The sequence below is a fragment of the Lepidochelys olivacea genome, assembly GCF_965140295.1.
Source record: "Lepidochelys olivacea isolate rLepOli2 genome assembly, chromosome: 10".
Lineage (NCBI taxonomy): Eukaryota > Metazoa > Chordata > Testudines > Cheloniidae > Lepidochelys > Lepidochelys olivacea.
In genome coordinates, this window is record NC_140420.1 from 78,891,973 (window position 1) to 78,913,240 (window position 21,268).

Sequence of the window (21,268 nt, forward strand, 5' to 3'; positions counted from 1 at the left end):
CCCCTAATCATTTTTGTTGCCCTTCGCTGGACTCTCTCCAATTTATCCACATCCTTCTTGTAGTGTGGAGCCCAAAACTGGACACAGTACTCCAGATGAGGCCTCACCAATGTCGAATAGAGGGGGACGATCATGTCCCTCGATCTGCTCGCTATGCCCCTACTTATACATCCCAAAATGCCATTGACCTTCTTGGCAACAAGGGTGCACTGCTGACTCATATCCAGCTTCTCATCCACTGTCACCCGTAGGTCCTTTTCCGCAGAACTGCTGCCTAGCCATTCGGTCCCTAGTCTGTAGCTGTGCATTGGGTTCTTCCGTCCTAAGTGTAGGACCCTGCACTTATCCTTATTGAACCTCATCAGATTTGTTTTGGCCCAATCCTCCAATTTGTCTAGGTCCCTCTGTATCCTATCCCTGCCGTCCAGCGTATCTACCACTCCTCCCAGTTTAGTATCATCCACAAATGATAGTCAGTTAAAAGTCAGTTAACTCCACTCCCAAAGCAGCCACTGGAGGTTGCTATTGGACAAGAGAGGTTATCCCCTGACTTACCGGAGCTAGCCGTGTTCCTCAGGGCTCTCAGCCTCTGCCAGCCCTAGGGCAGAGTGGGAGGCTCAAACTCCTGCCACTGCCTCTACACAAACACGCTAGGCTCAACGACTCTCATTTTGACAACATCTGTCAGCCGTAGCCAGGACCGATTGCTCAAAGCAACCCCCAGGGCAGCCCCGGGCACCTCACTAGAAAGCAGGATTTCTTAGAGAAAATCGCCACCCCCCCACCCCAAGAAAACAAAAGAAAACTCAAATCTGAAATAAACATAATTGCCCTGATTCATATCAATTGCTCTTCTCGAGTTCTGCCTCCATTCCTCTGTGGTTACAAAGCCAAGTCCAATGGCAGCATCTCTTCAGTGGGCTTTGGACCGGTTCTTGGGCTTTCAAATGGCTCTCAGCCTCCATTGATGCGGAAGAGGACTGAGGGATGACAAGAGACAGCGAGACAGATTCCCAGGCCTTTCAGCGTACAAGCACGTTACATCTGCTGAGTGAGTACACAGAGGGAAAGACAGAATTGGCAGCTGAAAACGGTCTTCAGAGATTTACGTCATTGCTCCACTAGTGGGCAAGGCACATGAGGTGAGACTGGCCTTCCTCCAATCAGGGAGAGCTCCGTGAGTTTGGGGATTTATGTTCACCACGGTGCGGTACTTACGGTCAGGAAGGGTGAACCTCTCCACCACGCTGCCGAACGGTCCGTCAATCCCAACTCCATTAGACTGGACTGCAAACTCATACTTGGTATAGGGTTTCAATCCACTGATGAGAATAGCTTCATCAGAACTGCCAAGGAACACAGACACGCAGGGCAGATTAACACAGGCTGGGGTCCCATTGCCGGCCACCTCAGCAACTTACCAGGCGCCCATGGGCCAGAGAAGATGTGAGTGCAATGGAGCGGATCAAATTCTATCACAAGTCTCACTATCTTTCATATGTTTCTTAAAGTCCAAGCTCCAGGAGTCATGGGATTACGTGAGAATCACAGCTTCCATTCAAATAAAAGTATGTTTCTAGCCTTCATGACAGTTCATTTATTTATGATTTTCTTGCAGAGAAAAGATTGAAAATGTGACCCCGCTAAAGCCTCAAAACCCAGAAGACAAATATACGAGCCACGCCAAATTTGTTATATATATATTTTTAAATGTCACGATTTTTAAACCAAAACGCTGTATTTTTTTTAAAATGTCATGATCTCTGAATATTTGGGGCTGAAAATACTTCAGCTGGCTTTATCCTTAATACAAAGATGTGGAAACTACAGATCCCAGCATGCAGTGCAGGCTGGCCCCCACAAATCAAGATGGAAAAATGCCTGCTTTCTCCTAAGCCCCACCTCTGTGTTTCAGATACGGACCATTCTCCAGGAGCTGCTTTTTGCCCAGCCCTGATTTAGAATTGAGCTAATGGATACAAGTCAGAGTCACATGCGTCCTGGACATACTAAACCACCCCGCCGCCAGGTTTCCCACGTTTCTCCCGTATGTTTGTTTTCTTTCCAACAAGGAAGCTGTTGTGTCGCTCAGCCTGTTGCGCGACACACTTACCTTGTGTAGTAAGTGACAAGAGAGGCGTTTTTCAGTCCCCAAGGGCTGAAACGCACGGTGTAATTGACAATCTTGACAGTCGTGAAGTCTGGTTTCTTCCACCTGAGCCAAATTGAGGTTGAACTGTTGGACTCTGCATAGACATGGGCTGGGGGCAGCGGGGGGCCCTTCTGAACTGGAGGGTCTATGGTACATGAAGGAAGAAGAAAGAAATACACACGTATCAGTGGCATGGGACAGAGAAGAGCAGTCATTGCTGATGAATCAAGAGGAGGATGGGCCCAGTGGTTAGAGCACTAGCCTGGGGAGACCTGGGCTCAGTTCTCTATTCTGCCACAGGCTTCCTATGTGACCTTGGGCAAGTCACTTAGTTACTCTCTGCCTCAGTTCCCCATCTGTGCAATGGGGATAACTGCCCTGCCTCCCAGGATGTGCGAGGATAAATTAATTAAAGATTGCCAGCTGCTCAGATTCAATTGTACTGGGCAACATAAGTACTAAGATTTAGTCATGGAGGTCACAGAAGTCACAGAATCCATGGCTTCCAGCGACCTCCGTGACTTCAGCCTGCAGCAGTGGGGAGCTGCAGGGTCCCACCCCTACCCCCGCCCGCGGAGGTAGGGATCTCCAGTGTACCCCCGCTGCCTCTGGTGGCCCCTGGAGCTCCAAGCTGCCAAAGAGTGTTGAGGTACCCCACAGCTCCTGGCCCCCGTGGGCAGCAGGGGAACCCCCGACCTCCCAGCCATTGTGGGCATGGGCGGCAGGGGAACCTCCAAGCTCCCGGCCACTGCAGCTGGGGGGGGACACCCAGAGCTGCGGGCAGCAGGGGTACCCCACAGCCCCCAGCTGCTGCAGGCAGTGGGGGCCCCGGCAGCTTCCAGCCATGGGCGGTAGGACCTTGAACTCTGACACCCAATCCGCAGTGGGGGCCCCTGGAGCTCCTAGCCCCTGCGCAGCCACCCCGCTGCAGGTGGTGTGGGCACCCACAGATCCCCATTTTGTCTCAGATCTTTTTAGTAAAAGTCAGGGATAGGTCACGGCTTCCATGGATTTTTCTTTGTTGCCCATGACCTGTCCGTGACTTCTACTAAAAATATCTGTGACAAAATCTTAGCCTTAACCATGAACAGATAGAATACGCTTTGTGGATCACAATAATGGCCTAATTTCACCACTAAGGGAAACAAATAATGAAACTGACGCATTTGTCTGTATTATTATTTATCTATATTACCCACTTTTTGGTGGCTCTAAAAATTCGGATGGCCCTGCTCATTCTCCATGGAAGTGATTATGTTTGACACCAGTGCTAGATCACGACTGCTGTCTCTTTGATTCCTAAATGTCTGCCTCCATATCTTTATCCCAGACCTTTATCTTAGACCCCCGGGCAGAGCAGAAGAGAGCAGAACATGTGGGCAGAAGCTCACGGGTGAAATAGCTCAGAAGTGCCCTATGAAGTCACAGGGGTATTGCTTACCTACTGCTGTCGCTGATGCCTTTTCTGTTTTGCCCTTCCATACAGCTGCGTAGCCATCTTCATGCTTACTGAACGCCACCAGCTTCACCTCATAGAGTCTCCCCGGGGCTGGAAAAATGAACGATGTTTCTGGTTGCAAAAATCACTCAGCAGAAGTTAATCTTTGCCCAATCTCAACAGAGCTGCACTGGCTTAAAAACATTCAGATTCCACATTCAGATATTAGCGAATTCATCAGGCTACAACCACCCTACAAAGTGTTATCATCTCCGTTTTATCGATGGGGAAACCAAGACCAAGAGAGGCAAGGTGACTTGCTCAGGGTCACCGATTGAGTCAGTGGCAGAGCCAATATAATAAGAACTCACGATTTCCTGACCCCCAATCCTGTGTGCCTGCCTCTATCACTGAAGGTAGCATCATGTTGCATTAAAGCTTCATCACGACATTGTCCCACAGTGCAAGATGACTGCGTTTAAGAGGTCCCGGGAGTTGTTCGAGGAGCTATGAATGTCCTGCAAGCATTGGAGCAGGATTATCTGGGAAAACCCGGATGGGTGGTAACCCAATGGCCTCTCCAAAGATAGGTGACACATTAATACTCTTTGCTCCAGTTGCTTTACCCAGTAATTTAGGGCTAGATCCTCAGAGTGATTGCTTAGATACTGCACTAACGAGTGCTCTAAGAAATATCTTAGACCTTACTCCCTTTTGCTCCCATCCAAGACCAACCTACCACAGAACACAAGCGTATTTACTTCTCTCTCCCTTGCACACGCCCACACACATACACACACGTGTACTAAAGCTGACCATCCAAAGTAAACAAAAGCATCACATTAAATTTATCCTTGTAACTCAACAACACCCTTGCAAATCTACAAAACAAAATCAATCACCTTCTAATTATGCAGAGGGCCCTTCAGCAGCCCCTTAGCCTAGTGGGAGAACTTCTCTCATGGTGTGACTGTGCCAATAACCTCTGCTCAGGGAAAGCCCAGTTCATGTATTCTGATCAGAAGGATACATTGTACAGCCACGGGGAGGGGGTATTTTTAAAGACACAGTGCTGGATCCTGCAATTCCTTGCACCTTGAAAACTTCTATTAAAGTTGACAAGAATTTTTGGTGCACACAGAAGCACAGGATCGGTCCCAAACTGTCTCATCTACCAAGAGAAATTCTTACAGTCAGAAAAACTCTGGTGCGCACAACAACAAACAGAGCCTACCGCTTTCTCAGACACAGCTGCTTTAATAATAAAGCCAGGCGCCTTCAGAAAGGAAACAGAGATCCCCGTTTCAAGTGAAATTCTCCCACTGACCCCAAACGGGGTTGCAGGAAAAGGCCCAGAATATCTCCCGGCAGCATTAGCTGCGCTTTCGTTAGTTCCGACAACGGACACCAAACTTAGCCCACACAGTCCAAAAGGCCGTTGCAAAGCTTGCCTGCCTCTTTCTTCTGGTCTTTCACAAACTAGAAGCCTCTCCTGCCATGTTGGGGGACATTTTAGCAGGGATGTTTATTCAAGGAAACTACTTAAAAGATTCAAAGTTTTTAAATAGAGGGAAACTGGCAATTCTCTCTAGACATCTAGTCCCTTGTTCAGAAATGCGCTGAAAGCAGCCCATAGTCTCTTTGGTTCCCTCGGCTGCATTTAGCTGCTGAAGTTTGTTAATTAGGGATGTGCCTATTCATCCCCTGCCCCGATGGCTCACCGGCTCCTTTGCCGTGCCAATGTAAGCAGCACAAAGCCCGTCTCACTGATGCCAATTTTATTATTATTGCGCCAATTATGCTCCCAGGGCCTATTGGTGCCAATTACCCCAAGGGTGCTCGGAAGGCTGCCCTGGCTTCACAATACGTGTTCACGTTCGGAATCTAAAAACAGTTCGGCCACATTCTTCACGCTGAAAGGCTCCCCAAAGCAAACACAGTTTTGTCTCCCTCAAAAGCCGCCTTGGTGTTGCGCGATGATGAAAACAGACTGGCTGACCTGCATTCATGCCTCCTCTGACAAAGGAGAGCCTCTTAAATTCACTGAGGCAGGGGCTATCATTGTTGGACTACAGAGTCGCTGAGTTCTCAGGCTCAGTGGCACGTAACTGATCAATGGCCCCGCTCCACAAACGCTTGCTCAGAGTTTCGCTCTGTGCGTTACTTTCTCAGCTTCACAAAACCTTCTGAGAGGAACACTGGGAAATGAGTCTGGTTTGGGTAGGGGAGCGTTAGGGCAAGAAGGAAGATGTTGCAAAATGGACAACTTGCCCTGGAAGAAATAGCACGAAGACAGGAAGGAAAGGCCAAGTCTCACTGTGCCCGCATACACTGTTAATACAGTAACGACTTTTTTCCTTTTGAACATCATGGCCAAAATTTTACAATGATGAGAGCCTAAAGTCAGGCTCCTAAATCCCCATTTAGGCACTTAACTTAGAGCCCAGATTTCCAGGAGTGCAAGTATCCAGCAGATCCCATTGACACCAGAAGTTGCAGCCGGGTGCTCAGTACTTATATAGGAATTACCAGACTGGATCAGACCTGAGGTCCATTTAGCCCAGTCTGGGACAGTGGCCAGCACCAGATGCTTCAGAGGAAGGTACAGGAAACCATACAGCAAGCGGACGTGAGATAATCTGCTCCTCATCCTGATCTCTAATAGAGATTGTGAAACACGAAGTTTGATACTGCAAACTTTCTGCAAGGGGCAGCAGTTATAACTCTGGAGATTCTTAGCATCAATTTTTGCCACTTATGCAATCTAGAAGCTGGGATTTGTATCTGCGACCCCTGGCATACGAATCCGGATCATTTCCACTGCACCACCTAGCCACTGAGAATCAGGCCACGTTGGTTTTCGAAAGCTGGAGTTAGGCTCCTGTTTCTTATAATCAAGGCTCAGAAGTTCAATATCTGAAAGCTTACAGACTTGACGTTTTATCAACCTTTCAAGAATTGCTATCGAAGCTAGCAGGCAGGGTGAAAACAGATCTATTTTGTTATATCCCCTTATATATGTGTATGCCTATATTAAATTGATCCAGAATAATCTAGGCTGCATCGCTTCAAATATGGGATCTGGATGGCTGTAATATTTCCAATAGACTAATATATATTTTTGCATTCATTTTCTTAAGTGCTCATTTGGGCATTAACTCTCCCACCCTTTCTCAGGCTAAAAAGTACCTGGTACCGCTCCCAAAGTAAGGTACTACTTACTAGCCATTAACATGGATGGCACAATTAGGCCCTCAGTGTTTCTTTTTCTTCTAGATCCCGGCCCTTGGGTTACATTCCGTTACTAGTGATTAATTGCTAGAGTCAGGCCTAGAATGTCCACTGAAATCAGTGAGAATTCTTGGAGCCAACACATGTCAGGATTAAGCCCGGAACGACAGACTTGTGTTGATTACAATGTCCCATTTCTCCTATTTCCTGCACAATGATTTTCCTGACTCTGTTCCCTTTTTAATACTTTGCAGTTCCTTATCCAATCCCTCGTCCCAACTGAATTGTGATATTCTCGCCAAGTGCCCATGATCCAGATTGTGCAATCCTGACTCGCACATGTAGCCTCAATGAAATCAACACCTGCTTGTGTGAGCTGGCGCCCACCAGTGCAAGGGTTGCACAGTCTAGCCTTCAATCAGCATGCTCATACTTCGACTCTTGCTGGGTTTTCACACTCCCCTGCCTTCCCCATCACCTTTGCATTCTCAGCGTACACTAGGTGCTTCTACCCCATCCCTTTTCCAAGCCCCCAAGAGCTCGTCATTCCACAGAAAAGCAAAAGAGGACGCTCCCAACTGGAAGACAGTTCAGCCTCTTCATGAAGTTACACTAGTTAATCCACGTCAGCCCCATCATAAGGAAACCATCAAGAGATGATTGATGCCCAAATGTAAGGAAGTAATTACAGATGAACAAGTCATGTTCTGAGCACTGATGTGCCGGACCATTTGGAACCAATTCAGATCATTCCTGGGCCACTCTCCTTGCTGGTTTGTCAGTGGTAAGGACAGTACATGATGTACAGATGTGGTTTCCTCCATGCAGTAATTACAGATCTAAATTCTTCAGAGTGGCTTGTAACTGCTAACACCCTCTCCAGGCTACGAGTAGACACAGCTGTAAAGCGATTCTAGACGGGGAAAGTTTATTTAGTGGTGACATAAGTTAGCCTCCCAGGTCCTATATATTGACTGTTAAACCATCCATAATATACGTGAGGTGTGTAAATCAAGCTAGCAAGCACACTCAGACTGCTGTTTCAACAGCTGGCCTTTGTCAACAAAGCAAAATGCTGCACTACATGGGGCCAGATCCTCAGCTGGCAAAAATCAGCACAACTGCATTGACTTCAAGGGAATTATGCTGATTTTACACTAGCTGAAGATCAGTCCCATAGAGCCCTATATATTGTACCTCTGAGCCTAGTAATTAACCAACTAGTTACAGAATGCGACAATTACAAGGGTGAGCCATGGGGCAAAGAAGGGAGAGTCCTATTTCAAGAGTACTCATGGCATGTCGGATTTCTTATCAGTTGGTTAATTAACTAATTACTCTAGTCAGATACTATACAGATAGTCTATTGTAGTAAATGGTTACAAGCACCTTGTTAGCTAAAGTTGTCCTTCAGATCTGATTGCGGCTTATTATCCCAGCTGTGACTCAGACTCATTCTCTGACCACCAGCTCTGAACCTTTTTGCCTCAATTTTTCTCCTCTGTAAAATGGGGAAAATAATACCCACCTGAGAGCAGTGTGGTGAGGATTTACTCACGGCTGTATTTTAATCTGGAGCAGACATCTCATGTGCTTTTTAACCTTAAGTAACAAACACACTTGGCTGCATTAGAGATGCATCTTACATACACTGTATGTAAGAGAGCAGCATGATTGCTCACAGCTCCAGTATGAAACTGGAGAAAAGCCTGTTGAGAGCCTTTGGGTTAAGTTTAGACGCGAGAGCAACAAGGGTGATGTCATGGTGGGCGTGTGCTATAGACCACCAGACCAGGACGGGGAGGCTTTCTTCGGACAACTAACAGAAGTTTCCAGATCACAGGCCCTGGTTCTCATGGGGGACTTCAACTACCCTGACATCTGCTGGGAGAGCAAAACAGCAGTGCACAGACAATCCAGGAAGTTTTTGGAGAGTGTTCGGGACAACTTCCTGGTGCAAGTGCTGGAGGAACCAACTAGGGGCCATGCTCCTCTTGACCTGCTGCTCACAAACAGGGAAGAATTGGTAGGGGAAGTAGAAGTGGGTGGCAACCTAGGCAGCAGTGACCATGAGATGGTCGTGTTCAGGATCCTGACAAAAGGAAGAAAGGAGAGCAGCAGAATACAGACCCTGGACTTTAGAAAAGCAGACTTTGACTCCCTCAGGGAACTGATGGGCAGGATCCCCTGGGAGGCTAATGAGGGGGAAAGGAGTCCAGGCGAGCTGGCTGTATTTTAAAGAAGCCTTATTGAGAGTGCAGGAACAAACCATCCCAATGTGCAGAAAGAATAGCAAGTACGGCAGGCCACCACCTTAGCTTAACAGAGAAATCGTCGGTGAACTTAAACACAAAAAGGAATCTTACAAGAAGTAGAAACTTGGTCAGATGAATCGGGAGGAGTATAAAGATATTGCTCGAGCATGCAGGGGTGTCATCAGGAAGGCCAAAGCACAGTTGGAGTTGCAGCTAGCAAGGGATGTGAAGGGTAATAAGAAGAGTTTCCACAGGTATGTTAGCAACAAGAATGTGGTCAGGGAAAGTGTGGGACCCTTACTGAATGGGGGAGGCAACCTAGTGACAGAGGATGTGGAAAAAGCTGAAGTACTCAATGCTTTTTTTGCCTCAGTCTTCACAGACAAGGTCAGCTCCCAGACTGCTGCACTGGGCAGCACAGTATGGGGAGGAGGTGAGCAGCCCTCAGTGGTGAAAGAACAGGTTAATGACTGTTTAGAAAAGCTGGACGTGCACAAGTCCATGGGTCCGGATCTATTGCATCGGAGGGTGCTGCGGGAGTTGGCTGATGTGATTGTAGAGCCACTGGCCATTATCTTTGAAAACTCGTGGTGATCGGGGGAGGTCCTGGCCGATTGGAAAAAGGAAAATATAGTGCCCAACTTTAAAAAAAGGAAGGAGGAGGATCCTGGGAACTACAGACTGGTCAGCCTCACCTCAGGCCCTGGAAAAATCATGGAGCAGGTCCTCAAGGAATCCATTTTGAAGCACTTGGAGGAGAGGAAGGTGATCAGGAACAGTCAGCGTGGATTCACCAAGGGTAAGTCATGCCTGACCAACTTGATTGCCTTCTGTGATATGATAACTGCCTCTGTGGACATGGGAAAAGCGGTGGACATGATATACCTTGACTTTAGCAAAGCTTTTGATACGGTCTCCCACAGTATTCTTGTCAGCAAGTTAAAGAAGTATGGGCTGGATGAATGGACTATAAGGTGGATGGAAAGTTGGCTAGATCGTCAGGCTCAACGGGTAGTGATCAATGGCTCAATGTCTAGTTGGCAGCTGGTATCAAGCGGAGTGCCCCAGGGGTTGGTCCTGGGACTGGTTTTGTTCAAAATCTTCATTAATGATCAGGAGGATGAGCGTGGATTGCACTCTCAGTGAGTCTGCAGATGACAGCAAGCTGGAGGGAGAGGTTGATATGCTGGAGGGTAGGGATAGGGTCCAGAGTGACCTAGACAAATTGGAGGATTGGGCCAAAAGAAATCTGATGAGGTTCAACAAGGACAAGTGAAGAGTCCTGCACTTAGGAAGAAAGAATCCCATGCACCACTACAGGCTGGGGACTGACTGGCTAAGCAGCAGTTCTGCAGAAAAGGACCTGGGGATTACAGTGGACGAGAAGCTGGATATGAGAGTCAGCAGTGTGCCCTAGTTGCCAAGAAGGCTAATGGCCTATTGGGCTGTATTAGTAGGAGCATTGCCAGTAGATTGAGGGAAGTGATTATTCCCCTCTATTCAGCACTGGTAAGGCCACATCTGGAGTATTGCATTCAGTTTTGGGCCCTCCACTACAGAAAGGATGTGGACAAATTGGAGAGAGTTCAGCGGAGGGCAACTAAAATGATTAGGGGGCTGGAGCACATGACTTATGAGGAGAGGCTGAGGGAACTGGGGTTATTTAGTCTGCAGAAGAGAAGAGTGAGGGGGAATTTGACAGCAGCCTTCAATTACCTGAAGCGGTGTTCCAAAGAGGATGGAGCTGGGCTGTTCTCAGTGGTGGCAGATGACAGAACAAGGAGCAATGGTCTCAAGTTGCAGTGGGGGAGGTCTAGGTTGGATATTGGAAAAACGTTTTCACTAGGAGGGTGGTGAAGCACTGGAATAGGTTCCCTAGGGAGGTGGTGGAATCTCCATCCTTAGAAGTTTTTAAGGCCCGGCTTGACATAGCCCTGGCTGGGATGATTTAGTTGGGGATTGGTCCTGCTTTGAGCAGTGGGTTGGACTAGATGACCTCCTGAGGTCCCTTCCAACCCTCATCGTCTATGATTCTATGAGAGGTTCTTAGAAATATGTAGGTGGGGACAGATGATTGTTGTGACCTGAGTTTTGAGATACGAACGTAGGATACACCAACCATTTCAATCTGTGCTTCACCAGATATTATTTAATCACGGATTAGAGAATAATCTGTCACTACATTAGCTTTCAGAAGTTTCTGCATTTTAATATTTACTATTATGAAAATAATTTAGCACTCGGATCCTGCACTGACAGGTGGTCTCACAAGTACCTGAATGAGACAGAGGTTAATTTCTGCCCCCTAAACTCTCAGTACACTCATCCCTGCAACAGTTTGGCTAAAGACTTAACAGTGGGAGGAGCTTTAGAAGTCAGGTACATTCAGCAGACTCTGTAGGATGCAATGGTACAGCTGAAGGGCTTGCAGCCAAAGAACTTTGCCCCTTCTTAGAAGTTCTTGATCACGACCTCCTTGCACTGCAAGGTGGAACCACGGTGCCAGTACATGTTGGTAAGAAGTAGACTTAACCAGCTAACCTAGTCGAGTTAACTCATACTGCTTCATTTTCTTCTTTAGCTTTATGGGCCCCACATCCCAGCTCTCCTCTTCCGTGCCATCAGAGGGGTTTTCGTCACTTGACTCTTCTGTGCCCACTTCCCGGTAGTACAGCTTGTAGCCTGAAATCTGGGCGTGGTTGGCTGGGGGTTGCCAAGTGACCAGGAGGGATTCCATTTTCGCTCGGACCTTTAATTCTGTCGGGGCAAATGGAACTAGAAAAACAAGAGGAAAGAAACCCACATTTCAGCAACTCCTCGGTGTTTCCTTCCTTTGCTAAGGGGCTTCCTTCTCTCCACCCCTGAAGGACAGGCAGGGTCTGTCCCAGTGAGGGGACATGCCCCTGATGTGGCAGAGAGGAGCGGTCACAATTCTGTCACTGCATGGGCCAACCAGATAAACACAGAATAACAGAACTGATGTTCATCTACATAGCAAGGGGGTGCAGTCTAGCAGGCAGAACTGGTGATTGGGAGCTACTGTGGTGGGGTGGAGTTTACCTGCCCTATTTTGAGTTAGCTACAGCACCACCTTTACGGCTGCTGTCTGTTGGCTCTGCTTTCATCTTGGTATGTTAATTTTGTCGACCCACTTCCAGACATGTCCACACTCATTTTTCATCAGCCCTTGCTTATAACGTGCAGCCTGAGGAAGATCTGGGAGGTGGTGGGGAGAAGGACCCATCACCAACACACCCAGCAGCAAGGGACAGGGGAAAGCATTCTGGTTTCCTATACTAAATGGAAACCTAGGGAAGGGGTTCTGGTGTGCCTGGGACCTAGTGCTACAATTCCCTAGTGTAGACACAACCTTATGTGAGGTTGGGTAAGCCGTATAGTCTAACTGCCTCAGCTTCCCCATCTGAGAAATGGGGATCATGGTATTGACCTCCCACCCTCATGGCGGTGCTGTTCCAAGCCCCAGCGAAGAGAAAGGAGCTATGCCACGCACACCACGCCCCCTACCGTGTGTTTGGTTGTCCTTGTCAGGAGTACGGTGCTGCGTCCACTCCGACGGGGCCCCATACCCTGCACTGGTGCTGGCCGCAATGCGCACTTTGTAGACTTTATTGGGATGGAGCGACTCAAGGGTGATTTGCGTCTCATTTGCACCCACCTCGGTGGAGGAGATCTGATCTGCCAGAGCCAAGGAAACCCCAGTTAGACTTCTTTATTCCAATCCGAGTGAATTCGCCCCTGTGCCGAGGGCCAGCAGAGCGAGATCCGGGCTACAAATAAGCTGAGGTGAGACTTGCATGGTGCACTGTGCTGGCCTTCGGCCCAGAGGCAAACTTCCCTCCATGTCACATTGTCACGTAACAGCGCGATGATGATTTATAACTAGAGACGGGCCAAAACTGGAATCGTGATTCAGCAATCCCTTTCCAGCTTCGATTCTGGGTCACATTCAGAACAGGAAGGGGTCTGTTCTCCCCACTGAACACACACAATTCCAGTCTGGATACAGCAGGAATTGTGAGACAGCGTGAAGCTGGCAGAAATCTCACGAGAACAGCTGATGGAGTGAAATTTCCACCCTTCTAGATGGTGGACATCTCAATACCTTGGGCCAAAATCTCAGAAGAGCCCCTACTGAGATTTTGGTGCCATCAAATCTGCAGCCAAATGCTAGCCTGAATTAACTGATATGAACCAAGAACCTACCCCTGACTCATGGCATTTCAAATCCAGCCTAAATCTAATCCAGACCCAGACCCAAATTTGAACACTGCCTCTCCTCAGATCATCTCTGTTATAAGGTACGTTCAGCTAAAGATTTCAATAGAGCCTGGTGGGAGATTTCCATTGGAGCTGCAAAGATCAGCCTTGCTAGAGATTCAAACAGTGGCCCTATGGTTAATGTAAAGGTCACGTTTAAACGATTCACCCTGTTTGAGCTCCTGTGGGAATTTTGCCCCAGTTCTTTAACATTAAGACTGTGTCTACACTGCAGGTGGGAGGTGTGTTTCCAGGCGCAGGCAGACAAACGTGTGCTCCAGCTAGTGCACTAACAGCAGCCGTGTGGAAGCTGCAGGTCTGGCGGCAGCTCAGGCTGGCCGCCCGAATCCAAGCACGCCCGATCCCCTGGCCCTGAGCTCAGGTGGCTAACCCGAGCTGACAGCTGTGCTGCAAAAGTCACACGGCGATTTTTAGCACGCTAGCTCGAGCTGAGCTAGCGCAGGACTGTCTATCCGCGCTGGGAATCCCACCTCCCAGCTGCAGTGCGGATACACCTTAAACAACCCCACATCACCCCCGTGGTGCACACGTTTCAAACGCTTCCCACTGACTCATCGGGTTGGGTGCAACCACTTTTAGGCGCCGAGAATAAACCCAAGAACCAGGTGTCATGGTGCAGAACAGAAATACAGCTCAAACCCGTCACTGTCACATTCCCAATCCCCTCCCTACATCCTGGAGGTGACCAGCTGCAGAGCTAGGAAAGCTTGAGGGGTTGGGACGCCGGCACCGATGAGAAAGTGCCCATGTCCCCACTGAAGGGTTAGTGTACTGGCTAACAATATAATAAAACCAGATAAAGCCGAAACCTGGCAAATGTGGTTACATGGGCTTGCCGGGATACCGGTTTTATTTTGACACTATGATCTGATTTATTACAATTACAATTCATCGAATGCACTTCCCCATCTACCCCTATAATCATTACACCCCTTTCAAAACACATAAAACACCAGGGACAGCCAGAAGTTGTTATCCTCTGATGTTTATTTGGTGGCCCGGGTGAAATGCAATCCTCAGTCCAGTTCCCATGTGCAATGGCAGAGCTCAGCGGAGGGTGGCCACAGAATGGGCGCTGGGGAGTGAATTCTTGTCTAACCCTTTCAGGGGAGGTTTGAGGCACATCAGTGGGGCAGTATGGGGACACCTGCAGGGCTGGTCTCTATGCTGTATGGATATGGATAAACAAAGGCCTCTGGGTCCTAAAGGTTTTCAGCCCGGCACCTTTTGCCAGCATTAACCATACACACAATACATTTCTGAGAACTGCAATAACGCACTGAATGCGCCAATCTCTGCTTCTCACTGAGCACATTTCCTCCTCACCTTCCTTGAGGGTGCAGTAGTCAATTTTATATTTCGTTATCTTCCCATTGCTCAGCTCCGGAGGGAGAGGCAGCCACGTCACTCGGATGTCGGCCGGGGTTGTACTTGACAGAGACAGCTGAGGAGCAGCACTGGGAACTGGGGCAAAAGCAACGAACAGATGAGACATCTCCTCAGTCCAAAACCAAGAGCAACAAGCTGCTTCAACAAGAGGCACAACTGGGGATTAGCTCCACTTGGGAGCATGTATGTCTGAACCAAGGGGCTTCAGAGGTTCAGGGATTGGCTTTGGGATTGCCCGAGCTGACCCATTCCTCTGGGCAGGTGAACCTTGGGTGTCCTCGGTCCTGAAAGTATTGTCCCTGCAGAGCATACAATCGTAACTGCTGGGGGCATGCTGACACTCCATGCCCTGTGTTGAGTCTCACATACTTAATGCCTGTGATTGGACCACAACAGCTTCCACTTCTGTCTTTGCCCCGCTAGCATGTCAATGTCTCATTACCTGTTTGCTTCCAGAATTTAAACACTGATATCCTAAGGACACTCAGAAATGCTCCCTGTTCCACTAAGGATTTGGGAGTTTACTTTAGACAGGCCTATCTGCTTTCAGTTTTTTGCCATGGAAACAGAGAGATTTAATGCCACAGGGGATGGCTCAAGGATCTAAGCATCAGGTTTGAAAAACAAGTCTCCCTAGAACCACAGATTTGTATTCCAGGCAGCTGTTCATACTTCCGAGGCAGATTGTGACAGGGAGTTCACCCCACACCAGCCCTGACAGGATTATGGTGGCTCAGAAGGGGCCAATTAACCTTCTACCGCACCGGGGGGAGAGTCAGGATTGATTGAAAAAGTCTAACTGAAGATGAAGACCAGCTGGGCAGGAGCAGGCTGGGCTTGTATAAGCCAGGAAGTGGAGAGCTGCAGGAAGAGAGTCTACAGTCACACTCTGGGAAGAGAGAGGTGGAAACCCAGGGGGAGGTGAATGCCCTGGGATCCTGTCCCAGACGGAAGGGGTTCACCCAGGGGTGGTATGGGGAAGAAAGCCCGTGGAAGGCAAAGCAGGAAGAAGCCCAGGGACAGAGCAGCAAGAGTTGAGACTGTGTAGACCTTGGATGCTGATGATAGGGTCCCTGAGTGGTAACCTGGAGTAGTGGGTGGGCCCAGGTTTCCTTAGCAGCCACTGGGGAAGTGGCACAGAGTGGTAATTGGCACGGAAGCCTGAGACAGTGTATGGACAGTTGGTCCGGAGGGACTTCGGGACCGCGGCAGGGGGAGGCTATAAAGTGACCCATCTGGAGGGCTGAGTCATGAAGAGCGAGTGCTGTGAAGTACTGGAGGAGAGGCCATTTCAGCAACGGAATGACTGATGGAAAGGGGCACTAGACTGTATGAGACATAATCCCCAGACCCGGCCACAAGGGGGCGCCCCCAGCAGTGACTGTACCCCATTACACAGGCATCATGCAGTTTACTATCTGGGTGAATTTCAGATTAAACTTTACAGTCATGTATGGACATTACAGACCCCATAACAGAAGGGCTTTGCCTGGTATGTGGCCAAAATTTCCCCTTAATGCCACTGTCCTACGGCATGTTATGGGCTAGTTGGCAGTGCCCTCCAGCCCCTGTGCGGCTGCATTTTGGCAGTGTTCTGTATATACTGTTTAAGAAACGCTTTGGAACACTTGGAATGAAAGGTGATATAAATGCAAAATATAATCTTTTAATAGACTTGACTGCAGGCCTGACCCCAGTTAATGGGAGTCTTTCCGTTTGCTTCAGTGGGCTTTGGATCAAGTCCACATGGAGCAAAATCACTGTTACCTAAGTAAAAATCCAGACCGGCTGAATTCACTTCAAGTAATGGTGCCTGTGTGTCAACTGAACCAGGATCAGAAGACAGCAGGATAATATCTAATGTCTGTTGCTGCCCATGCAGATCACTATTCCCCACTCTCTGAAGAAAAAAAAAAAGCATCAATAAATATCCAGTCGCAACAGGCCACCTTCGCAGCGCGTCTGGATTTCTGCAAGCTGACACCATGCTCTGGAGGGTGTCTTGTGACGTCTCCATTTGTGAAGCGTAACGATTTCTTGATCGCTGGATAATACTTTCAGACACACCCGGGCACGTCTACTCAACGCACCATCCTCCAGGGTCCGCACGATAATGGAAGAGGACGTCCGACTGGCTCCTAGCTGGGAGTATGCAACCATGTAGAAAACATAATTGGTATTGGGTTCCAGGTCTTTCACTTGAAGCTCAGTGGTATCATTATTGACAGCAAATTGGTATTCTACATTATCAGTTCCTAGAGACAATGCAAAAACCCATCATCAGTACAACCAGCAGGAAGCAAGACACTGGTCAAGTCCAAAATCAGCTCTTCCACAAGACCTACAAACTGTAACTTTCCCTCTTTGAAACCATTATGGCATACCCCTTGTCCTCCCTCTGTCACCCTCTCCCGTCATGTTCTGGCAAATCTTAACTTAGACACTGAGCTCGTCAGGCAGGGACATTAGATGCCTACGTGTGAGCGTTTTAGCCAAAGTTAAGCACCTAAATCCATACTAAGGCACCTAAATAAGCAGCCTGATTTCACGTGAGCTCTTGCTTCCCACCGACATCCGCAGACATGGGAGATTCTCAGCTCAATTCTCTGAAAGTCAGATCCCTGATTCAGATTGTAGATGTAGACACCTACCGTCTAGGCACCCAACTTTGACCGTTTTAGTCACTGTCATTGCCCCTTGGCACCAAGCGTCTTTCTGGTATTTTGTACATTCACTGATCATAATTAAGGCTACGCTTTAGTCACGGACGTTGTGGGAGTCACAGACTCCGTGACTTCCAGCGACCTCCGTGACTTCAGCCTGCGGTGGTTGGAAGCTGCAGGGTTCCCCGCTGCCTGTGGGGGCAGGGAGCTGTGGGGTACCGCTGCAGCAGGCGGTGGGGTACCCTGCACTTTCCATCCACCACAGGTGGTGGGGGAACCCCCAAGCTCCTGGCCGTCCCTGGGGAACCCCCGAGCTCCTGGCTGCCCCGGGCAGCGGGGAACCCCTGGAGCTGCCAGTGGGGGAGGAACCCAACAGCTTCTGGCCCCCACAAGCAGTGGGGGCCCCCAGAGCTGCAAGCGGCTCCTAGCCCTGTGTAGCTGCCCCACTTCAGGCAGTGTGGGGACCCGCAGATCCCCATTTTGTCAGGGATATTTTTAGTAAAAGTCACGGACAGGTCACGGCTCCCATGAATTTTTCTTTTTTTGCCCGTGACCTGTCCGTGACTTTTACTAAAAATATCAGTGACAAATCTTAGCCTTAATCATAATAAGTGTACATAAAATCAAAAGGACAGCAGTGTCATACGGGAATAAAGACTAACGGAAAAGTTTTCAGCAGTGTCTACATCAATGGGATTTAAGCTCCTAAATCACCAAGGATAAAATTTTTCTGAAGTGTCCTGATGAGCACACTACAGATGTTCACCTACTCTTCTTTCAGTTTTTCACAGCTATCCAGAAGACGGAATACTGATTTGGAAGGTAGGAAACTACTTAGTCTGGCTGGGATCCCAGATTAGAATCCCAGCATGGTTATTTCTTCATTGTATCTGTGGGATGCACCAAGGCCTGTTTCGAACATGCATTCCCCAGAGATGCTCAAGGTCAAATTTTCATCCCAGGCTTCCACTTTTGCATGGCCAAGTCTGTTCATGCAACTGATTGCATCACAAAAGTGGCCACTTGCATGCACAGAATGGGGAGATGGGCACCCAACTGCCCAATATGCATGTGCAAAACTGGTAAGTGCAATGAATTGCACGTGCAAAATTGGGTAAGAAGAGGCAGAGGTGGTTTTAAGGCTTCAAACCCTTAGCTCTGTCCCATTAATATAACAACAGCCTTAACAATCATTGAGGGGGCGGGGTCTGAGGTGCAGCTCTGCCATACAAACTGAGCTTCCAAAAAAATCCTAGGGTAAAGTGCTCTGAAACCCCACTGACTCACTAGATTTTTCTGACCCTAGTGGGGAGAAGTCAATAGTATGAGAGGCAGGTTCTCTGAGGAGGCCCTGCAAATACCACACTACAGCTGCCTGAACTCCCAGGCTAAGCACACCCAGCTTGATCACACCCTGTCTGACATGATAACACATGAACAGCCGCTCCTGTCCATGCACGATGTAGTTAAAAAATAAAGAAGGAAGCACAAGCCCACAAAGGGGACATGCAGCACGTGGATTCGTGTTATCACCGCTATTCTACGATGGTGGTGACAACCGAACTATGCAAACTGAGAGCACCTACCCACGGCCTTCTGATAATGCAGGGAAAAGCCAATGATCTGCTCGCTGTTGTACTCTGGACGCTCCCAGGACACTAAGACAGTGGTGCTGGACAGGGAGACGGCTGACACCTTCTTGGGAGCACTTGGCAAGCCCTCCCGCACAATGACCGAGAGCTTGGCCGTGGCACACGCCATCCCCAGCCTGTTCTCCGCCACGCACTGGTAATAGCCGGCGTCCTCCAGCCCGATCTGGTTGATCACCAGGCTGCCACTGCTCTGAATTTTCACCCGGCCATTGGACAGGACGGCCTCTCCGTTCTTCAGCCAGTGGATGACGGGGGCTGGCTCCCCTTCTGCTTTGCACACAAACCTGGCAGTGCTGGCCCGGGTGCGGGAAATGGTTTCGGGAGACTGGGAGATGCTGGGAGGTGCTGAAAGAACAGCAGAGAAAGGACGGTCAAAAAGAAAAAGCCAAGGCGAGCCCTTTCCTCCCAGGCCACATTAGGTCTGAAACAGCTCCAGGTGCATGGGAGGTTTGCCAGGCAAACTCTTGAGACTTAATTGAGACTAGCCCCCAAAAAATCGGTATCAACTCCCTCCCTGTTCCTAGGCTGTTCTCCCCAGGGGCTTCCATAAGAGTGGAAGTTGGTCGCTTTCACAAGGGAATGCTGCAGAAAGAAAAAAAATGCTTCGGAAAGGAAAAAAAATTAAATGGTGGTAATAACGCCACTGAGAACTATTCCATGCTTGGACTGAATGATTGGGACCTGATGGCTTCCTTCTAATTACGTTCCCCTCTTAGACACAGCGAGGGAGCTGTGAGCATCCCTTCTAGGGGGGCCTCTGGATGTGATTCTAGGGGGAAAGCAATTATCCGGGGTGGTGCTTACATCTGAAACGTTTATTCTGTCAACTCACCGAGGACGCTGAGCTCAGCCGCAGCTGTAACAAACTGCCGGGTCTGGGGTTTGTTCGCCCGACAGACGTACACGCCAGAGTGATGGGGCTGGGCCTGAGGAATTAGGAGGTTGGTCCGGCCTAACACAATCACGTCCATGGAAATAGGCTTCCCGTCTGCAGAGCACAAAAACACACACCGTGGGTGTAAAGCCTACATTAGGGATCCCACTCGGACACCAGGGGTTCCAGACTTTAACTAATAACCATCATGAAAAGTTCAATTCCTAGCTCTGCCGCTGTACATGGCCTTGAGCAAGTCACTTGGTCTCTCTGGGCCTCAGTTTCCTATTGTAAAATGGGGATAAATAGCATTTTTTTTCTCACCCATTCTTTGTCCATCTTGATTATTTAGGCGGGAAGCAATTTGAGATAAGGACAATCTCTTACTACATGTCTGTACAGCACCGAACTTAAATGCCCAAACTTCATTAACATAGAGCTAAGGTTGGCCAGCCAAGCCTTGTGTCTTTCCAGGATATGGAGAATAGCTAATGTAAACCTCTGAAAAACAGGAAATATACTAATATCACCCCCACAAAACAACCTTAACAGCGCCCTCTTTGTGCTATGCCCCAACACATCAGTAATGCTCATGCTATCACTCTACACTCAGATGCTACAGAACAATTTCAGATCAACCTGAACTGTAGCAGAGCAGGTGTTCTGCTACAATGAAAGTCAAAGTTGTTTTGCTGCCTAGCAATGGGTGGCATCTTTCAGGGGCAGAGTTGTGGTGCAGATTTAAGCCCATAGTTAATGCGCACACCAGCTCTCTCCAAGAAGAACCTATATTGCACTGGCAAGGGGTAGCAGCTGAGAAGAAGAGACAGCCCGTGATTATCATTTTCACCATTGGGTTTCTCCTAGGGATGGACTCAGACTACTTCTCATCCTGATCCAAACTGATTGCAAGTTCGGATCCGGGTTTAGTCCATTATAGCCAAGAAGTTCCGACTTGAAGCCAAACATCCCCTACGCTCCGGGGTATCTGGATTCAGACCATATCTAAGGCTGACATATGTGAAGAAGATAATTGCTTTATTACATGCCTATTGGACAAGGTTGCGGGATGGAATCCAGCGTGTATTTGTCTGCTAAAAATCCCACATTTACAAGGAGCCAGAGCACTGAGTCACCATTAACTGAAGAGATTTTTTCCTGTCCGGCTCCTGGAAGCTGTACTGAACTGGCTCACAACACTGAGGATGCAATGAATTTGCCAAACCCGCTAATAAATTTTTATGTACCTGCTCTGGTTACTGACCTGTAACATATTAGCCAGTTTGATTACATGGGAATTTACTGGCCTGGTTTT

At 48.6% G+C, this 21,268-nt stretch overlaps 1 protein-coding gene across 9 annotated transcripts in view; it reads right to left on the minus strand.

Moving 5' to 3' along the window:
• Positions 1–21,268, minus strand: part of IGDCC4 (immunoglobulin superfamily DCC subclass member 4) — a 198,101-nt gene that overhangs the window by 47,129 nt on the left and 129,704 nt on the right. For 7 of the 9 annotated variants that reach the window (XM_084641365.1, XM_084641360.1, XM_084641364.1 and 4 more), the window contains 9 exons: positions 19,912–20,067; positions 19,014–19,424; positions 16,714–17,019; positions 14,702–14,839; positions 12,602–12,772; positions 11,618–11,851; positions 3,594–3,701; positions 2,114–2,297; positions 1,219–1,346 (listed from right to left, as the gene is read on the minus strand). In XM_084641365.1, the coding sequence (XP_084497491.1) occupies positions 1,219–1,346; positions 2,114–2,297; positions 3,594–3,701; positions 11,618–11,851; positions 12,602–12,772; positions 14,702–14,839; positions 16,714–17,019; positions 19,014–19,424; positions 19,912–20,067 (1,836 nt within the window). The remainder of the gene's footprint in view (positions 1–1,218; positions 1,347–2,113; positions 2,298–3,593; positions 3,702–11,617; positions 11,852–12,601; positions 12,773–14,701; positions 14,840–16,713; positions 17,020–19,013; positions 19,425–19,911; positions 20,068–21,268) is intronic. The other 2 variants (XM_084641359.1, XM_084641363.1) reach the window with 1 other exon arrangement.